This window comes from Hyposmocoma kahamanoa, unplaced genomic scaffold, assembly GCF_003589595.1.
Source record: "Hyposmocoma kahamanoa isolate Upper Pololo Valley unplaced genomic scaffold, ASM358959v1 93, whole genome shotgun sequence".
NCBI lineage: Eukaryota > Metazoa > Arthropoda > Insecta > Lepidoptera > Cosmopterigidae > Hyposmocoma > Hyposmocoma kahamanoa.
The window spans coordinates 11,928,817-11,948,863 of record NW_020654810.1 but is presented as its reverse complement, the minus strand read 5'-3'; the positions used below and the strand labels follow the sequence as shown (position 1 = coordinate 11,948,863).

Sequence of the window (20,047 nt, the reverse complement as noted above, 5' to 3'; positions counted from 1 at the left end):
TCGAAAGCTAACCGCACTGTGGGTTAATAAATACAAATTACCTACACTTCTGCAGTAGGTAAGCAAAAGATTTGTGATCATGAAAGCGGTTTCCACAGACATCGAGAATTTCAACAATTTAATTAATGACTGAAAACGTAATATAACTTTAGAATATATACACACGAATAATTAAATATAGCTTGGGTCTAACTCTTGCCATCAACGAGGTACAGGTTCAAGAACATGACGCTGACAATGAAAACGGTTGGATGGTCTAAAGTGTCAGGTGACGTGCTCTTGACTGAAAATTTTGAAGAAAAAGTCTATAACATAAGTAACAAATCACCATTTATTATTCTTTGGCCAATATTTAATTATTATTGTTCAATCATAGCACCATTGATCTTTTCTGACTGTGATAATTCTTTACATAGGTATGTACTTATTTCTTTATCGTTTTAATGTAGGGTATAATATATAGTGATATGTCTTTCGTAAACATATCAGATTCTTATGTTGTAGATATTTACATAAATTGTTTGTATCTATGTCGATATATCTATGTAAAGGAATTCACATTCACGATTCTAAGAAAACATTACATATAATATACATTCTTACCTTCATAACATACTTATGCATCAGAAAGATCATTTCTTAATTGCTTTACGAGTTACGGATAAGTCTATCCAGAGAATTCCAGCTGCAAGAGTAATCGATCTGAAGGTGTCCGTACCTGGACAGGTGGAAGTTATCAGGGGCTGTCTTCGGAAATGGTCGAGCCCAGTCCTCATATTCCGGTGACAAACTTTCGTACGCAAAATGTTCGTACGCGTCCGTGAACCTTTGAACAAATATAGCAAAACTGAAATGAAAATAGTATCTATTCTGAATAAAATATATAAAGTAATAATTAAGTGCGTATTACAGAGCTTTCTAACATCTGAATCAAAATTACCTACCTACTAAGTTCTATTTACCTATAACCCCGTAATATTCTAGGAGTGTAATAACTTTGTGTAACCAATGATAAATTAGTTTTGGTGAATTCATATTATACAGTACACCTTACACAATATATGCAACAAAAAGTTTTTAAGGGTTACACACGTAAATATTGCGGAAGAAATGCGCGATGCTCTAATATTAGGCATAACGCTGACAAACTATAGATTAAGAGCAATTAGAAGCCACGACCGAGTTTTGCCATCATCGGACGAATGAGCATCTTAAACAATACCAGCTTGTGCAACTGGGCAAACCATAATTTTTCCGAAGCAATCCATCACGTAATTGCTAACGACTGACAAGTGGATTTTATTTGGAAATGGATAAGACATGAGGCATTTTGAGTACCTTCTAATGTTATAATAATATACCAGACGACTACGCACAATTCCTTATACTATGAGTATGAAAGCAATGAAATTAACTCCGGGGCACTATCCGGATATCTAGGAATTGCACTGGGGACCTCTTCGTCTAGGTGTGGCGGGACGTGATCTCGACCTTCTTAAATCGTATTTGCGTGGTAGGGTACAGAGGGTCGATGTTAACGGTACGAGATCGTCAGGATCTGCAATTAGCATGGGTGTCAAGGTTCAATTCTAGGCTCATTTTTGTTTTTAGTTTATATTAATGACTTACCTAGCCTTATGGAGGGTATGAAACATGAGATAGTATTGTTTGTTGATGATACTTCCTTATTATTTAAAGTTAAAAGGCACCAATGTTCCTACGACGATGTGAACAATGCTATATCTAAAGTAGTTGATTTGTTTGCTGTTAATAACCTACTTCTTAATGAGAAAAAAACAAATTGTGTGAAATTTACATTACCCAATGTTAGAGAGACGGTTACAAACATTGTAGTTAGAAACGAAAAATTGAATCTTGTGTATACAGTTGTATTTCTAGGTATAACGTTAGATGCTAAATTGCAATGGGGTCCCCATATAAGTAAGTTATCAAAACGGCTCGGCTCTGCTGTACGCGATTAAAAAAATAAGGAAACTTTCAGACGTCGAAACCGCTAGATTGGTTTACTTCAGCTACTTTCACAGTGTAATGACATACGGCATTTTGCTTTGGGGTAATGCCGCCGATATCAATAGAATCTTTGTCTTGCAGAAACGTGCAGTTAGGGCAATTTACAATCTGGGCCCCAAAGTATCTTTGAGAGATAAGTTTAAGGAAATTAACATTCTTACACTAGCCTCACAGTACATTTATGAAAATGTAATTTATGTTAAAAGGAATAGTAATTTATTTATGAAAAATAGTGACAGACATAACATTAATACGAGGAATAGAAATAAACTAGCTTTTCTTGATAGTCGTCTTCACAAAGTCAAAAAATCATTTAAGGGGCAATGTATACGCTTCTATAACAAGATTCCGGTTGATATACAAAATTTGCCTTTCACGAGGTTTAAAACTATAGTGAAACAAAAACTTTATACTAAAGGTTCTGCGTACTTGGATGACAAAAATCCGTGGTAGTAACCCGTTTAGCTCATGGAGGTAGTCTCGATCTCTGATGTTTCAAATAAAAAAAAAATATTGTAAATGTTATTTACAAAGAGCAACCCCTAGAGTTTCTTGCTCATTCTTCTCAGGGGCATCTGCCTTACGAATGAGCGGTAGAGTTTAACCATTGTAACGATTTCAGTGTAATAATGCTTACCTATGAAATAAAGATTATTTTGAATTTGAATTTGAATTAGCATCCACAATACTAATCGCTGGGCCACCGAAGTCGTAAGTGCCTATTTCGGCGGGATATTGAAGCTCTTTTAAATAAAGTCTTGCACAGGAACATAGCGAATCGTAACTCGCATATCCACGCATGCATAAAAATGGATTGGGAGGTATGAGCAGACGCAGGTTTGAGCGTTCTCATTCGTACCAATAGGCGATCACAGTGTTGATTAGATAACAATCGAATCAACATACCTAGCACTGTTTCGCGAACATTATGTTATGATATGAAACAGCACATATGTACTTTCTAACTATCCGCTAAATTTACTTTGGCGCTCACGTAATCCGTGACTAGAAAGTGGTCAAGTTACTGGAGCAGTTACCTTTGATCTTGATAACTCCTCATTATTGCTTGTGCTCCAATATCTGACGACCTGACTTCGTGTTAAAATTATCTTTAGTTAGCACTAGTATGCATTCTTAAGAAATCATGTAGCACTGGTTAAAATCGTACTCTTATCTTCAAAGATACAAATCTATGTAAGTTATTTATAGTATTAAGTTATTGACCATAAACAAAATATATACGTATCATATCATAAAGCCTATTTGAGTAGCAGTACAGCTCCTTGTGGAAGAGTTCGTCCAGGGAAGTACTGCCACCATACCTATTTCTGCCGCCAAGCAGTAATGTCATTACTGTGTCCCGGTTTGGAAGGGTAAGGGCGCTGGTGAAATTACAGGCACATGGGACTTGTCAATTCATGTCTCAGGGTGACGGGCGCAGTAGCAGTGCCATTCAGGTCTTTACGATTTATAGCTCTTAGTGGTACTTCCACTGTTATGGATAGGCGTGTAGGTAGCTTACTATCAGGCGCACGACTTATTCGTCCCGTAACTTGATATTATATAAAAAAATCTCCTTTTGTCGTATAAAGCAGAGGCCATGGATAGAGATTATCAGTAGGTATATTAAGTATGTCTACCTATTTCATTTTCAATAGTAGTTTGTGTTTACGATTATATGGTGTAATATATAGGTGCTAAAAGTTAGTAAGTTCGTTTTTTACTTACTTTTTACATTATTATTACTTAATTTTGACACCAGTTACCTAAACGAAAATTTATATAACCACACACAAAGCACTAATCATCGGCTTGCTGTAAATAGGTATCTCATTTCCATATAATTTATTAATACCAGTAGACAAGTTTATAATAACTAGCAAGTTAAGTTTAATGATATGGCCTAGGCAGGCTAGGTTGATAAACGTTGAAGTTGTTTTTATTTTAACTTGATGTATACGCCAAGATGCGGTCATTCACTGGGGTCAATGTTATAAGCAAGTTTCTCTAGAACAAGTACTACTTACGAGCTAGATTCTCACAGGTGCAACTTTCATTTGTAGGAAGCAAAAAGTGGCGCGGGTTCACACGTTACATTGAGGAGGCTTCTTACTGTAATGCTCCTTCACTGGTACATACGATTACTTGCATGTTAGTGGCACTAACTGAGGAGCAACGTTTTTACTATGTTCTCCGTGGAAGTTAGCGTCACTCGCTTGTGCGATGGGAATGAGAACTTGCATTCAAATAATGTAACATAAATGTAAAATAAGTTGTTATTAAAGTTATAGTTTCTTATCAACCTAGAATTGTATTGTTATTTTTGTATTTAATTATGTACCTAAATATTTTTTACCGGTGTACAAAACATAAACGATTCTATTTTAATTATAACGAGAGTGAGTTTTGATCGTGAACAGGTATGGAAATAAGTTATTATTATGGCGTTAATGCTGCGAAAAGAGTTAGAAATCAGTCACAGCTTGTTCTCGCGCAAAGACCATTATTACTCGTCTCATTAGCATAAAACTGCTGCGTGTTTTGTTGTGGTTGCGCCCCCGCACGTTGCCATCTCAGGTGATTCAAGTGTTGTGGTTAATAAGCGTAACGATTGCTTATTTTTGTAATAATTTTTAACGTGTTATAACGGAACAATTTAGATTCTCGGTGTGAAGCGATATGTAATAATTATCATTGTCCATTCTACTTTTTGTTGCAAACTTTCCAGACTGAATTACGAAACAGGTTCATACTGGGCTTATGGAATAAATATAACTTTCTTAGTGTTGTAATTTTAGGTTTTCTGTAAAATAATCTACCTACCTGGAATGTCTTCTGTGCTTGTTGTAGGCTAGAGCAGCCATCATGTACTCTGGATGATGTGGAAGCGACATACGGGACCGTGGTGGTGTCGGCAGGTACCCGGGCGGAGGCGGTATATACCCGTACAGAGGTTCGTACAATACGGGGTGTGGAGCGTACACAGGTTCTTCAATGTACACCGATCTTCTGCGATCTCCTGAAAAGTCGCAATGTGAATTTCGAGTCTTAAGAAGAATGAATCTGAAACTATTATTTGATAATATCTACTCACGCATTGGAGTATCACTATAAACTGTCACATCTGGATGATAGTCCGGAATGATTGCTCTAGATAACTTTCTTCCATAAATAGCATAATCTGGCGCAACGATTGCTTTAGCAGGACTGATTCTTCTTGGTTGCGGTTCTTCCCCAGAGTCATAGTTTTTAGTAGGAACGTAGTAAAAACTGGCACTGACGGGCTCACCAGCGAAGGAATTAAAATTCTCTCCCTGACTGGATTCGGGTGCATCTTGTTGGATAAGCCCATAGGCTTCGTTGTCCCATGGGTCAATATAAACACGGTGATTGAGCCCACTTGGCGGCTGTGCCTCATCACCTTCGCTGTCGAAGTCTACTGCAGCCCAGTAAGGGCTACCTGCCTCGCCTGGCATTATTACAAACACTGAGCTATCACTTCTATAATTTGTGCATTGGAGCAACCACAAAGCCGTATGGCCACATAACCATTACCGCACGTTAGCACGTCCTATCCACTTATGGTATTGGTGTAATGTATAGTTTGGATGTAATTCTAATTGGTATTCTCAACGTGAAGTGCACATATTATATTCTACAAGCGACCGATGCGATGCTGTTATCGCGCAAACTATGGGCCCAAGCGCGAGCGCACCGTGCGGCACCTGTATTCGAATAAACAAAATATGCGCGTGCGTGCTAACCGAGCCGCACCGCTAACACCGCTCGATCGTGAAGATGCCGAGAAATGTTCGCACAGTGGGATTTGATTCACACGCGAACTATGAAAGCGAGTTAGTAATTAAGTAAAAAATAGCTCACGAACAATAGGATTACCTTACATGTCATTACCATTATTTATATACCTACTCATATGTAGTGTTCTTCTATTTAAAAAACTTAATTTACATGTCTACAATCGTTAGGCAGGTATTATATAAATCAATGTATAAGTTACAAACAAACTCACTAGGATTTGATTACACCTATTGATTAATATAATTGCATAAGTTAGTATGGTGATAATAAATGATATTAGAATAATATACTGGCAAAATAAAGTTTAAAATTAAATTAAAATCATTAATATTATTTTAACCAAGTAACTGGCAACTTATCTCGGTATGAAGTAAAAATTTATAGCTGGCAATGTATTATTTGTCACTGTCAAGCTTCGCGCCAGAATTCCACGACACGGACACGGCAAACGCCAACAAAAATGTTTTGTGGAATCGTTTTATAAATACGTTGTTTTCTTCATTATTTCCTGTTAAATCAAGCACAGAACAGGCTTCAGGTATAGCTATCATAATAATGACAACCGTTTAAATGTAAAAACGTGAACTGTTTACATGTTTTCCACTTTTCTACTATAAATGTGAAACAAGTACCGATACTCAATGTAGGTTTGGCGTTATCTTTTTGCTTAAAACAGGTTCTATTTGTGTCTTACTTGTTTTATCTACTTTTTCACGTAGTATGTAGTAATAGTGAATATCAAATATTGATCACCGATGATTATGTTACGTGTGCTTGTATACAGTGAAAATAGGCTTCAAACAATACTGTGTGTCACTACATTAAATGTTGTTCGTGTCTTTGTTGTACTTATTTTGACTTCCTTTCAGAATGGCCTCAGAGGTAAATTTAGAAACAATTCTCGATCAATTAGAGGACATCAACTTTGACTCTTATTCCTCAAGGAGTAAAGGCTATCAGTATATTAAAGATGTCTTTGACGGTAAAGGGAGCATAAAGGTCAATGGTATGGACAGACTCATGGTGATTATTGAAAAGGACCTTAAAAAGAAGGGGACTAGAATAGTCAGTGCGTTGTCGGCATTGACATCTATTGTGGAGAAAGTTAAGGTGAGATTGACCTTCATTACTGCTTATCTATGATATTAGTCAAGGGTGACCAAAGTGAACTTACCACAATCAAATTCAAGACATCCTAAAGAAAGGCCAGATAGAGATATATTAATTAAATCAAAATCAAATCAAAGAATTTATTTCATACTTTGGCCCTATCGTGTTATTTAGAGAAAACTTATAGCCTATGTTAGTAAATAGATTGTCAGAGAAAAAAATAAAATTACATTAGGTTATACACACCAAGCCTCTGGAACCATGTGTGCAGTTCCAGTGCTTAAATGTATCCCAAATCTTATACTCCCAGACCAACCGCATGAGACTGCTGGAACTGTCATGCACATGCTGCATCAGAGAGGCAGTTCTTTCGCATATTATCACACTGAAATTATTAGTATGCACCTCTGCAAACATACCTGATGCACTGCAAAAGTGATGCAGTCCCTACAGCATCCTAAAATCATTCTTGTATTGGACATGCAGGGCGTTGACTGTCTTCTTAGTGTAACTTATCCACAGGCTGACTGTATAAAAAGTTTGGCAAAACGCCTTGAAGAGAGTAATTTTAACTTCCACACTATAACGAGCGAACTTATGGGTCAACATGTTACAACATGTGGCCAAAGCCCTGTGTTCCCTCTCCATATCGTCATCATCGTGGAGGGTTTTAGTGTGCCCAAGGTATTTGAAACGTGCCACCCTTTGGAGAGGAGCGCCACACATATGTACCACGGGGATTGACAAAAGGGTTTTGTTACCTGCCTTAAATACTAATAATTGACTTTTATCTGTGTTATACCTTAGGCCATGGGTCTCTGCATATACCTCACGAATTTTTAAAAGTCTTAGCTAACTAGGGCACAGCAGCACCATATCGTCTGAATAAGTTATATTATTCACTGTATTACTACCTATTGAGCATCCGATACCAGTGCCACTGAGCCCAGGGATCAGCCCATCCATGTACAGAGTGAACAACCTTGGTGAACTAACCCCACCCTGTCTCACACCACACTCCAATCTGTACACGTCTGAGAGCGCATCAGACCAAGTGAGATGGGCAGATCCAGCACTTTAGCCGCTACTGTTGCCATCTATATTGAACCAATCAGAGGCATTCCCTGTTCTATTTTTTGTAATGGGCACAACAATCGTCTTCATTAGACTGTCAGGAAGGTAGTAATAGGTAATGCACAGAATAAGTGGAGTGTTGCAGTCTCTACTTACCTTAATTTTAAATGGGGTGTATTATGTATGGTCCATAATTTTTAAAAATAGGAGATGCAATAAAATAAATAAGTTTCTATCTATCCATTTATATAGTTGTTCACAGTGGAATTTGAAGATATATGGTTATAATGTAACTGTAGGTACTAATAATAATAATAAATAAATAATTAATTTATTCATCTAAGGTCCACTTGTTAGTAAATACAGACAATTTCTGCCGTTCACTAATTAAAACGCAAAGTGACAAATGGTCAAAATACCGTTTAAAATAGCAAAAAACCGAGCACAAAATTCTCTTTTAAAAACAGTTAAAATTAATTAAGGTGTTCGACTTATCGGAACTTACCCTAATGACGCGTAGCTGAAATATCATTAAACAATTTCAGCAGGTCTTCTAAAACTTGGTTATGGTTGTTTGTGATATATCAAAAATTGATTTTGTCACTTAGCCACATTTTAGTTAGCGGATGGCAGATTTTAACTTACTATTATTGGTAAAAATTACATTGAATTTTCCTGAAATAAAATTAAGTAATTGAGTTTAAGGCTTTGTTTGAAATAGATGTAATTTACTATAAACATCTTAACAAGCTCAGTTCATCAACAGTGTGTGCTATCCATGTTCATTCCATAACTACCTGGATATTCGTTTTCAGAAGGGAGAATGTATGCCACAGCCAGATTTGTTGCCATCAGCTGTAGCAATACTAAATGTACTTGAGGACATGGCTGACATAAACATTGTAGAAGCAGTAAAACAATTATTGTTCAATACTTTGTCCTGTTATCCAGACAGTGTGTTGCTTCAAGCATATATGTCATGCTGTGGCTTGGTGAAAGGTGTTGTCCTTAATTATGCTTTTATGATACCTAATGGACAGCACAAGGAAACGGTAAGTAAGATATTTTAAACGTATGCTTGCACATTCTTATTATTATTCATTTAATTTTAAAGTCATTTAGTAACGTAAAATAAGATTAATATATCGCACATGAAACCAAAAACTGTCCTAACTCAAGATTGTGTAATTGAGAAATCACAATTTGAAGATTAAAAAAAATATTGAATGGATCGTATTGGGAATAATGTTTAGTGGAGGTTCTCAATTCGACAGAATTTTTATTTTTTGCATGTATGTTATGCAATAACTCTGACAGCATTCATTAACCGATTTTGTTGATTCTTTTTTTTTGGAAAGAGCATAGCTCAGTATTGGTCCCACTTTTTGGTAACCGATTCCAATAAAAATTAAGTAATTTGTCGAACTTTGAAGGTAGTTTTTTTAAATAAAAAGTTACAATTATAAATATTATTTTCCGCAATACCTGCCTGAAAATTAAGAACGTGCCGAGGACACCGCATGAGAATAAGAATGACTTGGTTAAAATGGTTGTAAACCTGTCTAAGAAAATTTAATACGAAATTAACATATCTGAAATCAAAGATATCTTCCGAGTACAGGGAAAGCGAGACGGTAATAAGCATATATATAATAATAATTGTGGAGACTGGCTCAACTATAATTAAGACTAACGTATTGAAAGCGTCTAAATCCTACATCAGAAATAAAGAAAAACTACGGGTCAAGGTTTTGGGCTTCACCTCAGAGGAGGAGACGCCGATTTTTGTTTCTGAACAACTAACAGTGAATGGTGCTCGTCTTTACTTTTTGGCTAGGGAGCTCTATAAAACCCAACAATATAAATTCTGCTGGACCTCCTTTGGCAAAGTCTACGTGAGAAAATACGAGAACTCTCTGGTAGTGCTCATAAATAATGAGTCACAGATTACGCAGCTGATGCACAAAATTTGACTAATCTTCATAGTGTACTTATTTTTTAAATTACTGTTAATGAAATCTATAGATAGTGCTATTTCATTGGAACTATTTTACCTCTGAGATAACAATCCTGAAGTACATCACTTTCATTACTCACATTATACACATTATTCGCACTTTATTACACTTCTCCTTTCACTCACACACCCAAGCACTTCTTTTCAAATTCTTTCGAACGTAATCACTCGTACTCACTTACACATAATGTTATATTTACACTCACGCGTGGAATTTATTATATCTATATATTTACATACCTCCCTTCCGTTTTCAATTACTAAACTTATAATATTTATTGTTTGTAATTTCTTATCGTGTTTCTTACTAGTAAATAAAATAGATAATTATGAATAATACGCCTTTACAAAGTTTACAAAATTTAGACGACGCCGAAATCGCAGTCTGTTTAATGCTCTATTGAATATTGTATAAATAAAACTATAAATACTAATACTTTTAAAACACATATTATAACTCAGAATATTAGGAGCATTTGCTCCAATTTTGTCGACTTTGGAACCACTTTATCGCAGTTTAAATTATATAGACCTACTTATTTTCACAGAGTGTCGAATTAATCTTATGAAACAATTACCATTATTACAAAATTACACTTCTTACCATACTACCGACTCACTAAACCAAAATGACGGAGTAGTTTATATTAAAAATGAATCCTCAATTTCACAATTTAGTGTTACAACAGTAACTTGAACCTAAAAAAATTACCCGAACACGAACTATTTATACCTTAAACATATACTTTTATTGGCCATTTTCCACTTACATTACAGGCAGTGCTATTGTTCATCAGATTGCTAAAAATATTGCTACCAGAAGAAAAAAAAAAATTTGTTGGAGATCACATAGATCTTTGGTTTTTTAAAATGATTCCGATGACTGTTGAATTAGCGATAAGGGAAGGACCTCATGTGAATGCTTACATTGAGGCTGCTGAAATGCTGACCGAGGTGCTGGTAGATTTTGAATATGAGAACAATGCAGCTTGGCATTCATTGTTTGTCTGTATTTACACTCCAAATAAGTAAGTTTACAACAAGAAATGTTTATAAAAATTAAGTGTGTAATAACCGTGGCATAATCACACCATCATAATATCACGATGATAGTTATTTATCATCATAATTTGCTTTTTAAAAAAAATTTGAGCATTATTTTTAATTATTTACTTCATATACTTAAGGTTATTTAAAATTTTCAGATATCCAGCAGTACTAAAAAAAATGATAGAAAAATCACAAGAAGGCTGGTGCAGATTATGGATTATGTTTGTGAGACTGCTAAAAGACAACATCACAAGACAAAAGCATGAAGGTGGCAGTCCAATCAATGCTCTACTACCAGTGTTGGAATGTGCATTTAAAATGAGAACCGAAGATAGATGTAGAGCATTTAAATGCTGGAATGTGTTAATAAGCAGTTTCTCAAAAGAACAAAATGACTATCAAGTGAAGAAGAGAGTAAGACTTCTTATGATTCCTTTGAAATCCAACAATGCAAAGTCGGAATGCACAGCTGTAGCAAAACTTAATACTTGGTGGCATTTAATAAAAAGTTTTGAGGACAGACTGGACAAATTCATTGATCTGATTGTATTACCATTCCTACACTTATGCTATGGCAAACATGATGCAAACATTGTTGCAACATCATTATTTTCAATGATTCGGTTTCCTGGTGCTGTTGTCAAGAAGCAATGTGTACAAATGTTTGTTGAAATGACTGGACATGTGAATTGCGAGGGATGTGCTAAAGTCCCTCGGCTTACAAAGAGAATAATAAGCTTAAAGCTGTTAATTGATTATTGGAATGACTGGGTGCATTCCTTGTCTACTGCAATCAAGATGGCTGGTGAGGTCAATGATCATGCTATGAAACAATGTGTATCATGTATGTGGAAGAATTTTCTTCTTATTATCTGTGAGCTGCCTCCTAACAATATTAGGAAAGATTTGTTTAATGAATTACTGAATATTATTGAACAGTTATCAAAGGTAGGTGCTTTTTGTATACATTGCGTACCTTACTGTTGAATAAGCATCAAAGTAGACTTTTTAATGTTTCAGGAGGATTCTACCAATAATGGATTTGCTGACATAACAATAAGTGTCCTAATACAATCATTATTTGAAGAAGATAACATTAAGGAACTTCTTCAAACTAAAGATACTACCACATGTCCACTACATAAAATATTCTCAATAATACTGCATCCATGTTTGAATGATTATTACACAAGGTATAACTATATTATAAATGTTCAGTCATTTTCATATAGTAATTTCCCAAAACTCTAAATCAAAAATGTGTATGTTTCAACTGTTTTTCTCTCAGTCCACAATACGTTTTGTGCATCTTATGTTTATATCTCGTGCATTTGTCGTATAGAAATGTGACTGCACTATTATACAACACATTGCATGTTTCACACAAATACATCCTGTTGTAATAACTACTATCCACAACGCAGTCAAATGAAAATGTGTGAATATGATATTATTTAGCTTTGGGGAAACCTTGTAGTAATATAGTCTTGGAATCACCAAGAAAAGGGTAAGATTTTGAGACATGTTATAATTTAATGCCAAAATACAAATGTAAAGTAAGTAACAAAAACATTGCAGAGAGTAATTGAAATTACATGGATATTTCGCCTTGTCGTCGAGTTGCGGATACCAGCCCGTTGCACCAAGTACATGGATATTTCTAATATTCTAATTTCAGGAAAACTTTCAAAGAAATAGTTGGTCTATTCAAACCAATAACAAACTTCATAGTGATCGAATCTAAATGCCCCTGTCCTCCTAGCATATTGGGCTGGAATGTAAAAGATATGATACCAAATGATAATACTATCATGCTTTGGACAGCATTGGTAGATTCTATATGTGAATTAGACAATGGAAGCACTAGAAGATTTAATTTGAGCAATTTATTACTGTGGCCTATGAGGAACATGTCATTGTTTAACAATGTAAGTATTATATTATCTCGTTGATTTAGTATTTTAATTGTTTTCGATACTATGTGCAACTAACATATGCCTACAAACTTTTTACATAATCACATTTAAACAAAAGCATACTATTTAATGCTTCTTAATCGTCCTTTGAATACAAATCTTTACAAATTTTATTCCTAAGTTCAATGATATTTTGTAAACACCATCTAGAAGCTAACATCTAGAGTCATTGTGGCAGTTTCCCATTAAATTGATTAATGTTTTCCAAGACTAAGGCTGCTAACAGATTGACTGCATATTTGCAGTTAATGCGTTAAGTCGTTATCAACTTCACGCAGTCGTGGTCTCGGCTTGTTCGTCCCGTCACTTGATATTATAAAAAAAACTTCACGCATTAACTGCAAACATGCAATCAATCTATTGCCAATCTTAATCATTACTATGAATTATGAAAAATCGAACCGCCAGGTAATGTGAAAACCTGACATGTGTCAAGATTTTATGTAAAGCGTTTTAAAGTTATTGTTAATTATTTTGTTATTCAATGCAATAATTTATAGTATATACTATATACAGGGCATCTCACGGCTACATTTACACATTATGGTTCCTAGATACACTATTTTATTTTTAAAACGAAGTAATACTGCATTCAAACACTTTTAGAAACATACTTGCTTCATCTGGGAATCAAAACAACATGTGAAAAAAAAAATGTTGTATACATTCAATGATGCAGATCGAAAGGGTCAATTATACTATTTCCTTATAACTAATATAATATTTTAATTTAAAGGAACATCGTTCATTTATACAATTTGTTAAATTTATTAAAAAAGAAAGAAACTTGAAACTTCCAAGTAATTATCTAGGCTCGTACATAATTTTCAGGCAAGGGCAGAGTTCGCGTGGTATACATGGCACACATTATACGAGTTAATGCGTATGAAAGTAAACGGACCTTGCATTGACGGTGAGCTACTCAACATATTGTCTGTACATCATGACACTACGGAGGCGCCTATATACTTTCAGTTGATTGCAGCCTTGGCTTTGTTGAAACAAAACTTGGTAAATGCGAATGGTGAGTAAAATATAATAAAAATAAATATGTGACAACTGTGTAAAATATTATGTGACAAAATTTATTATTTAACTGGCATTTGAACAGTTATTTTCGTTGGTGTCTGAATACACTAGGTTTACGTTATTTTATTATGTCAATGAATACAGTTTCCAACAAAAAGAAGATTTGTTGCAAATAAAACCTCAGAATAAAAGCTACAGATGATTATAAAAAGGCATGACATCTGATTCTATCAAGTAGGCTAAGCTAAGGACTCCACCCAAGACCCGCTCATTGTAATCTTGGTGATAGCAGACTGATCTACTGATCACTGTAAGGCCGATGAGACATTATTGATGTTGTTTAAGCGAAATTATCACATTTTTGTGTTATTATATTTATTATTAAAGATCTTTTTGCGTTCCTTGTTGTTGTAAGTATTTTTGAAATTATTTTATTATTATTCAAATTATTTTATTATTATTAATGTGATAATATCGTTATCATTAGCAAATTGGATTTGAGGGTTATTTTTAAGTCTGAATAAGCCCTCATTTTCTATTTGTACAGATTTCTTTCTTTGTGGCAACTTGGGTTTAGCTTGTTACTTTGATATATATTTGATGTGTCTTTAGTAATATGATGTTACTTTTATTGTGAAGGTTCAATTCAGAATTTGTATTGTTGGAATACTAATTACTTAATTTATATGCTTTTCTTCCAGATTTAGGATACGAAAAACCAGCAGATGTAGTGATTAAGATAATAGACAATGAGTATAATTTACAGTATGTTGAAAAGATGATACCAGTTATTGTTGACGTACTTGATCTTTGTGTGAGCAAAGTGACTGAGACTGAAGATGTTGTTCTTGCGAAGTTCGGAGTAACGGCTTTGAAAGTTTTGTTAAGGTCATTGATGAAATTGTTGAAGTTGCATAAATATAACGTAAGTTAATCATATTATTTATATCTGGTGTAAATATTTGATACAGAAATCACCAATTTACTTACCGAAACTGATTTCGTACTTATAATTGAAGTTTACGTTTATTGTTTTAGGCACATAACATGACTCTCTTCGAAAGTTTGCTTAGAAAAGTTGACACAATATTACAAGTGAATGCTTACTTTTCTCTGAAGGACATTATATTTGACCAACTACTAGAATTACACAAAGTGCCTTCTGTCAAGGACACTGTAAGCACCCATTTAAAAACATTGTTGAACATATGTGAACAAAATGAACCAGAATATATGAAAATCCTAACAACCGTTTATCCTGATGCAAATGATTTGGAAACAAACAATGATTTAAAACCAGTAAAACAAGAGGTTCCTGTTCCAAATGTGTCTGAAAACGATTACTTGAAACCAATCAAAAATGTCGATCCTGTTTCAGACGTGTCTTATAAAGATGATTTGAAACAAATCCAGCAAGAGAGTAACACGTGTAATTTTACTGCTCCCCCTGCTACTAATGCTAAAAAGTTGAGAAGAAAAGAGCCTAATATAGTAAACACAGTAATGGAGAATGGTGAAGAGTATGTTGTTGTAAAATCAAATTGGAAGTTCAATCCCAAAAAACTGACAGAAAACCAGAAAGAAAAGTTAAAAAAGAAAAGAGAAGATATCCCAGCATTATACCAAGATCTCTCTCAATCACAAGATGAATTTAAAATTACTGCATGGAAAGTAGATTCTCAGGATTCGTCAACCACTGGCAGTAAATCTGCTGACAAATCGGCGAGTGAAGATGTTTCTTCGATTCTTAAAAACATGCCTAGTTCTGAGGTAGTGCCTAAAATTATGGGTACTATATTGTTAGACACAGCAAAAGAGACAGTTGAGAAAAAAGAAGTTTGCAATGATGGCTCTCCAAAACAAGCACCAGCAGTCAAAGTACCTAAAACTCCTCGATTAGCCTTAAAAGACAGAGTTTTTAGAAATGTAAGAACTTTGATGGAGAAATCTGGGTTACGAAATGAAAACGAAACATATATCGAGCTAAACAAAACAATCAGCGAGATTAATGAAGCTCCCGATCCTAAAACCAATGTTAGTGCTAGTTTAGTCAATTCTGCTTCATCAAAAATACATTCCGCAAGACCGTCACGGGTTATCAAAAAACCTAAGAAGTTCGAAGATTCAAAGGTATTTGCCTTAAAAAAACGACGACGTTCTGAAGCTGACTCCCAATCTAGTACACCAGAATCGTCCAGATTACAAGAAGGACAATTAAACCATATAGAAAATACCAATGATAATGAAATCTGGCCTATACTCCCTACGACATCAAACGAGAAAGAAAGGATTTCAGTTGAAAAGCTATTAGAATCTGACACTACAGAAAATGCACCTTTGAATGCTATTGAGACAATATCAATTTCAGAAAAAAGTAAACAAATCGAACAAACAATTGACAAGAGTGACGATAAAATAGATTTAGACAGTAGCATACCAGAAATTGACACAACCATTCCGCAAGAGGATCAAGTTAAAGATCAAGATGAAGTTAAAGTTGATAATAGACAGAAAATTGTGACTCCTAAATCTGCCACAAAAGCAAAAGTAGATCAATCTTCCGTTAAAAAGAAAAGGTCTCGTATAGAAAAACAATTAATGATTGACATGGTCGAAGGCCATCCTTTATTACAGGCACGTGAAGAGCGTTTTACTAGAAATAAAATGTCTAGCCCTGCAAAAATTATTAAAAGAAAAAGTTTAGCTGAGAAAATAAACAGAGTCGGCTTTAAAAGTGTCTTAAAAACTGAGAGGAAAACAAAGGAGAAAATAAAATCTCCTACTTCTACTACAGAACCTTTAACGACTTCTTTGATAGTTGTTGAATCGCAAGACAGGTTATCTGGATCTTTGGACGATGTGCCAGCCTCAGAAGATGTAATTGAAAGTTCTCAAGATTCCAGTATGACTACAATATCTGTTAAGTCTGCTAAGAATAATGCGAAGAAAGTACCTGTTGTTATGTTAAACAAATTAAAAGAAATGAAAAGTTTATTAAATAGTCCGGAAACGCAAAGATTACTTAATGATCCTAATAATCAAATTGTATCTTTAAGTGATATGACACCACTTCAACCTAAAAGTATAATTGTTTCATCTCCGATTAATAATATTCCTGCTGTAAAAATGGATCAGTCAAAGGTTAACATTGAGTGCAGACAAACATGTGCTACTCGGAAAAGACTTGACGATTTCAGTAATGATATAATGCCGCTCAATGATTCCATAACCTCACGACATGAAACTGAAGATATTTCATTACCTAAAAATAAAACTATGCTTGAAGAAAATACTGAATTAGAATTAACAGAAGATATGGTTACCCAACCATTCGACGACAAAGAGGGATCTAGTAACGTCATTATCAGTAATGATGATCTGCCTATTGTGATTGGATACTCTGAAGAATTGCCTCCTGTTGGTCCAGAAACCCAAGATATTGCCGAAGCTGATACTGAACCGATTAATCTAGATACCACACAGAATAATGAAATTGACACAGAAATGGAAGACGAAATGTTAAAACGTGATAAAGAAAAAGTAGCTGTGATGACTGTAAGAGACGCACCCACAATCTTTGAAGCAGCTGAGGCACCTTTGAAAAATATCGTTGAGCCCGACAATGCGTGTTCACCGTTAAAAGACGCAACTCAAAAAAAGAAAGATTTCTTAAATGATACAATTGAAATATCGCCCATTAAGACCTTAAGCCCCGTTAGAGAGGAAAAATCACCTTCACCGGAAAAGAACGCCAATTACGTAGTAATAAAATTAACTTCTCCAGTACAAAGTAATGGTGAACCTTTTAATGAGAAGTCCGATTCTCCCGAGATCTTTACGGAAGAAAAAGTTTCACTTGATAATCGAGATCAGTCTCCGCCCAGAATCGAAGTTCCTGTTACAAACACTAGCCCTAGCTCTTCATTATCTTTGAAAAAGAACAAAATCCAAATGCGGCCGAGTGGAAGAGCAGCACAAATGTTGGGCTTATGTGCTCCTGACAAACTGAAAACTATTATGAATGCTGATAAATTCGTAGAAACCGAAGAATCGAAGAAAAGTAGCAGTTCAATGAGTACACCAGTAAGAAGAAATTTGAGAATATTGTACAATAGTGTTGGTGATAGCGACTGCCACGTAGATAACGACAATCAAGTCAGTGAAGGCGAACAGGAAGATAACGATAATTTTTTGAAGTTTAAAAGGATGATACCTTCCGCTAGTAGCAGTCCAGCTGGTCCCATTCTTAAACGGAAGCTGGTTGACATCGCCGACGAAACTACTGTTTCACCAGCAAGTAAGGTAATTACTTGTCAACTTTTTACTATAGCTGAGCATTTTGTGTTGCAGTAAAGTGATCTGTTTTTAATTTTCAGCGTAAAAGAGTCAGTTTTCACGATCCTCCAGTGTCAACCACGGTTTCTATTCAAAAATACATTGAGCCTTTGGGTACAAGATCGCCACAAAGATCAACGCTGAAACAACTGCGCGCACATAATCACTTAAAATCGCCGAAAAGGCTTGATAACGTTTTTAAATTAGACACTGTTCTGACAAAAACTATTGAAAGTTTCAGTGAAGATACAAATATGATTAGTGACGATACGGAAATGAGTTCGATAGAGCAAACACCAGCGGTGGAAGTAATTAAAACTAGCGAACTGAATGACACAGACCCAATTTGTCCTGACCTTTTTGAGTGCAAAGATTCTATCGTAGAAATTGCTGCACAATTATCTTCACCCGCTATGAAAGATTTGCTTATCAAAGAGTTGGAAGGCAAAGTTGAAACTATTGCAGATTTGGCGAAGATGACAGAACTAGAAGTGAATAGATTATGTATTAAAGCGCCTAAAGTTGAAGTAGTAACGAAAGTACTTACAGATTACTTTATAAAGAAGGTTCTACCAGATACATTGACAAAGAAAACAGAGCAATTATCTGAAAAGAATACTATGGAGCAAGAAGAATCAAGCAAAAGGGCAATTGCTCTTGCAGTTGACGTTCAGGTGGTCCCAGAACAAAATCAGACAGTGAACGTTGAAGTACAGACCAATCAGTTAGTTACTTACGACATGGCTTCGCAAACAGACGTGGTTTCAGTACCCGTAGTCAGATTGACTCATACACAAACTGACATAACTCCAGTATTAGAAACAAGCATTCAGACTATAGAATCGGGATTTAAATCTACGAAAGATGTCATCGCTTCGTGTTTGGCAGAGGTAGTTTTTTAAATGTACAACAATGGTGTCCTATGTTTCGTACGAGATATATTTTGTAAACGACTTCAAGAAAGGAGGTTCCCAATAATTTTTTTCTTTTTTTGTTTGATAGAGGATACCTCAGTATTGATCCCATTTAAATTTGAAAAAAAAAAAATATTCCACCTCCGAGAGTGGCTAACTAGGGGAACAGATTTCAATAAAACTTGGCAAATTGATGTAATTCCCCGAACTTTTGAAGTCGGTTTTTTTTTATGAAAAAGTTACAATTATACCTTATTAAATTTTAATATTGCATAATAATCATATATTATATTGTAAGTCCCAAATTTTAAATTCTCTAATTCTCTTATTTTTCAGAGGTCGGATTTCGTGGAGGAACTAGCAAAGCAATTGGAACAGTCGTCTGTCCGACAAATCGCTGGGAACTTGCCGACGAATGTTATGATGGACTTACTTACGAAAAAAATTACTGAATGTAACACAACTTTATTGTCATTTGTACAGAACCAATTGTTCGAAAGGTTTGACTCAAATGACTTGATATTATTCTGTAGTCAGCTGTTACAGAAATTACACGATAAGTCCACTATGTAGCGAATAGTATAGTATAGACAAGCATTGTGTCTATTATTTTACACTTTGTAATGCTTTTGAACTGATTCATATTTACTGAATTGATATTTTTCATTTGTTTAGTTACTTGGTATGATTAA

The 20,047-nt window shown here is 34.9% G+C and overlaps 2 protein-coding genes across 3 annotated transcripts; one reads left to right on the top strand and one right to left on the bottom strand.

Annotated features, from left to right (window-relative positions):
* Positions 1 to 321: 321 nt before the first annotated feature.
* LOC113237253 lies at positions 322 to 5,801 on the bottom strand. 2 transcript variants are annotated; one of them, XM_026473637.1, is made up of 3 exons: positions 5,126 to 5,801; positions 4,855 to 5,050; positions 322 to 847 (listed from the first exon to the last, which is right to left on the bottom strand). In XM_026473637.1, the coding sequence occupies exons 1-3, from the start codon at positions 5,505 to 5,507 to the stop codon at positions 649 to 651; spliced, it is 777 nt and encodes a 258-aa protein (XP_026329422.1). In that variant the 5' UTR covers positions 5,508 to 5,801; the 3' UTR covers positions 322 to 648. The 2 variants fall into 2 exon arrangements, with proteins under 2 accessions (XP_026329422.1, XP_026329423.1); XM_026473638.1 differs by having other exon boundaries at positions 341 to 826; positions 5,126 to 5,788.
* A 465-nt stretch (positions 5,802 to 6,266) lies between these two features.
* On the top strand, positions 6,267 to 19,928 carry LOC113237028 (telomere-associated protein RIF1). Its single transcript, XM_026473270.1, has 12 exons — positions 6,267 to 6,388; positions 6,720 to 6,960; positions 8,850 to 9,086; positions 10,829 to 11,079; positions 11,257 to 12,049; positions 12,122 to 12,294; positions 12,780 to 13,029; positions 13,909 to 14,101; positions 14,808 to 15,031; positions 15,145 to 18,408; positions 18,483 to 19,331; positions 19,692 to 19,928. Exons 2-12 carry the CDS (start codon positions 6,721 to 6,723, stop codon positions 19,926 to 19,928), a joined length of 6,711 nt encoding a protein of 2,236 aa, XP_026329055.1. The 5' UTR covers positions 6,267 to 6,388; position 6,720.
* Positions 19,929 to 20,047: the final 119 nt, after the last annotated feature.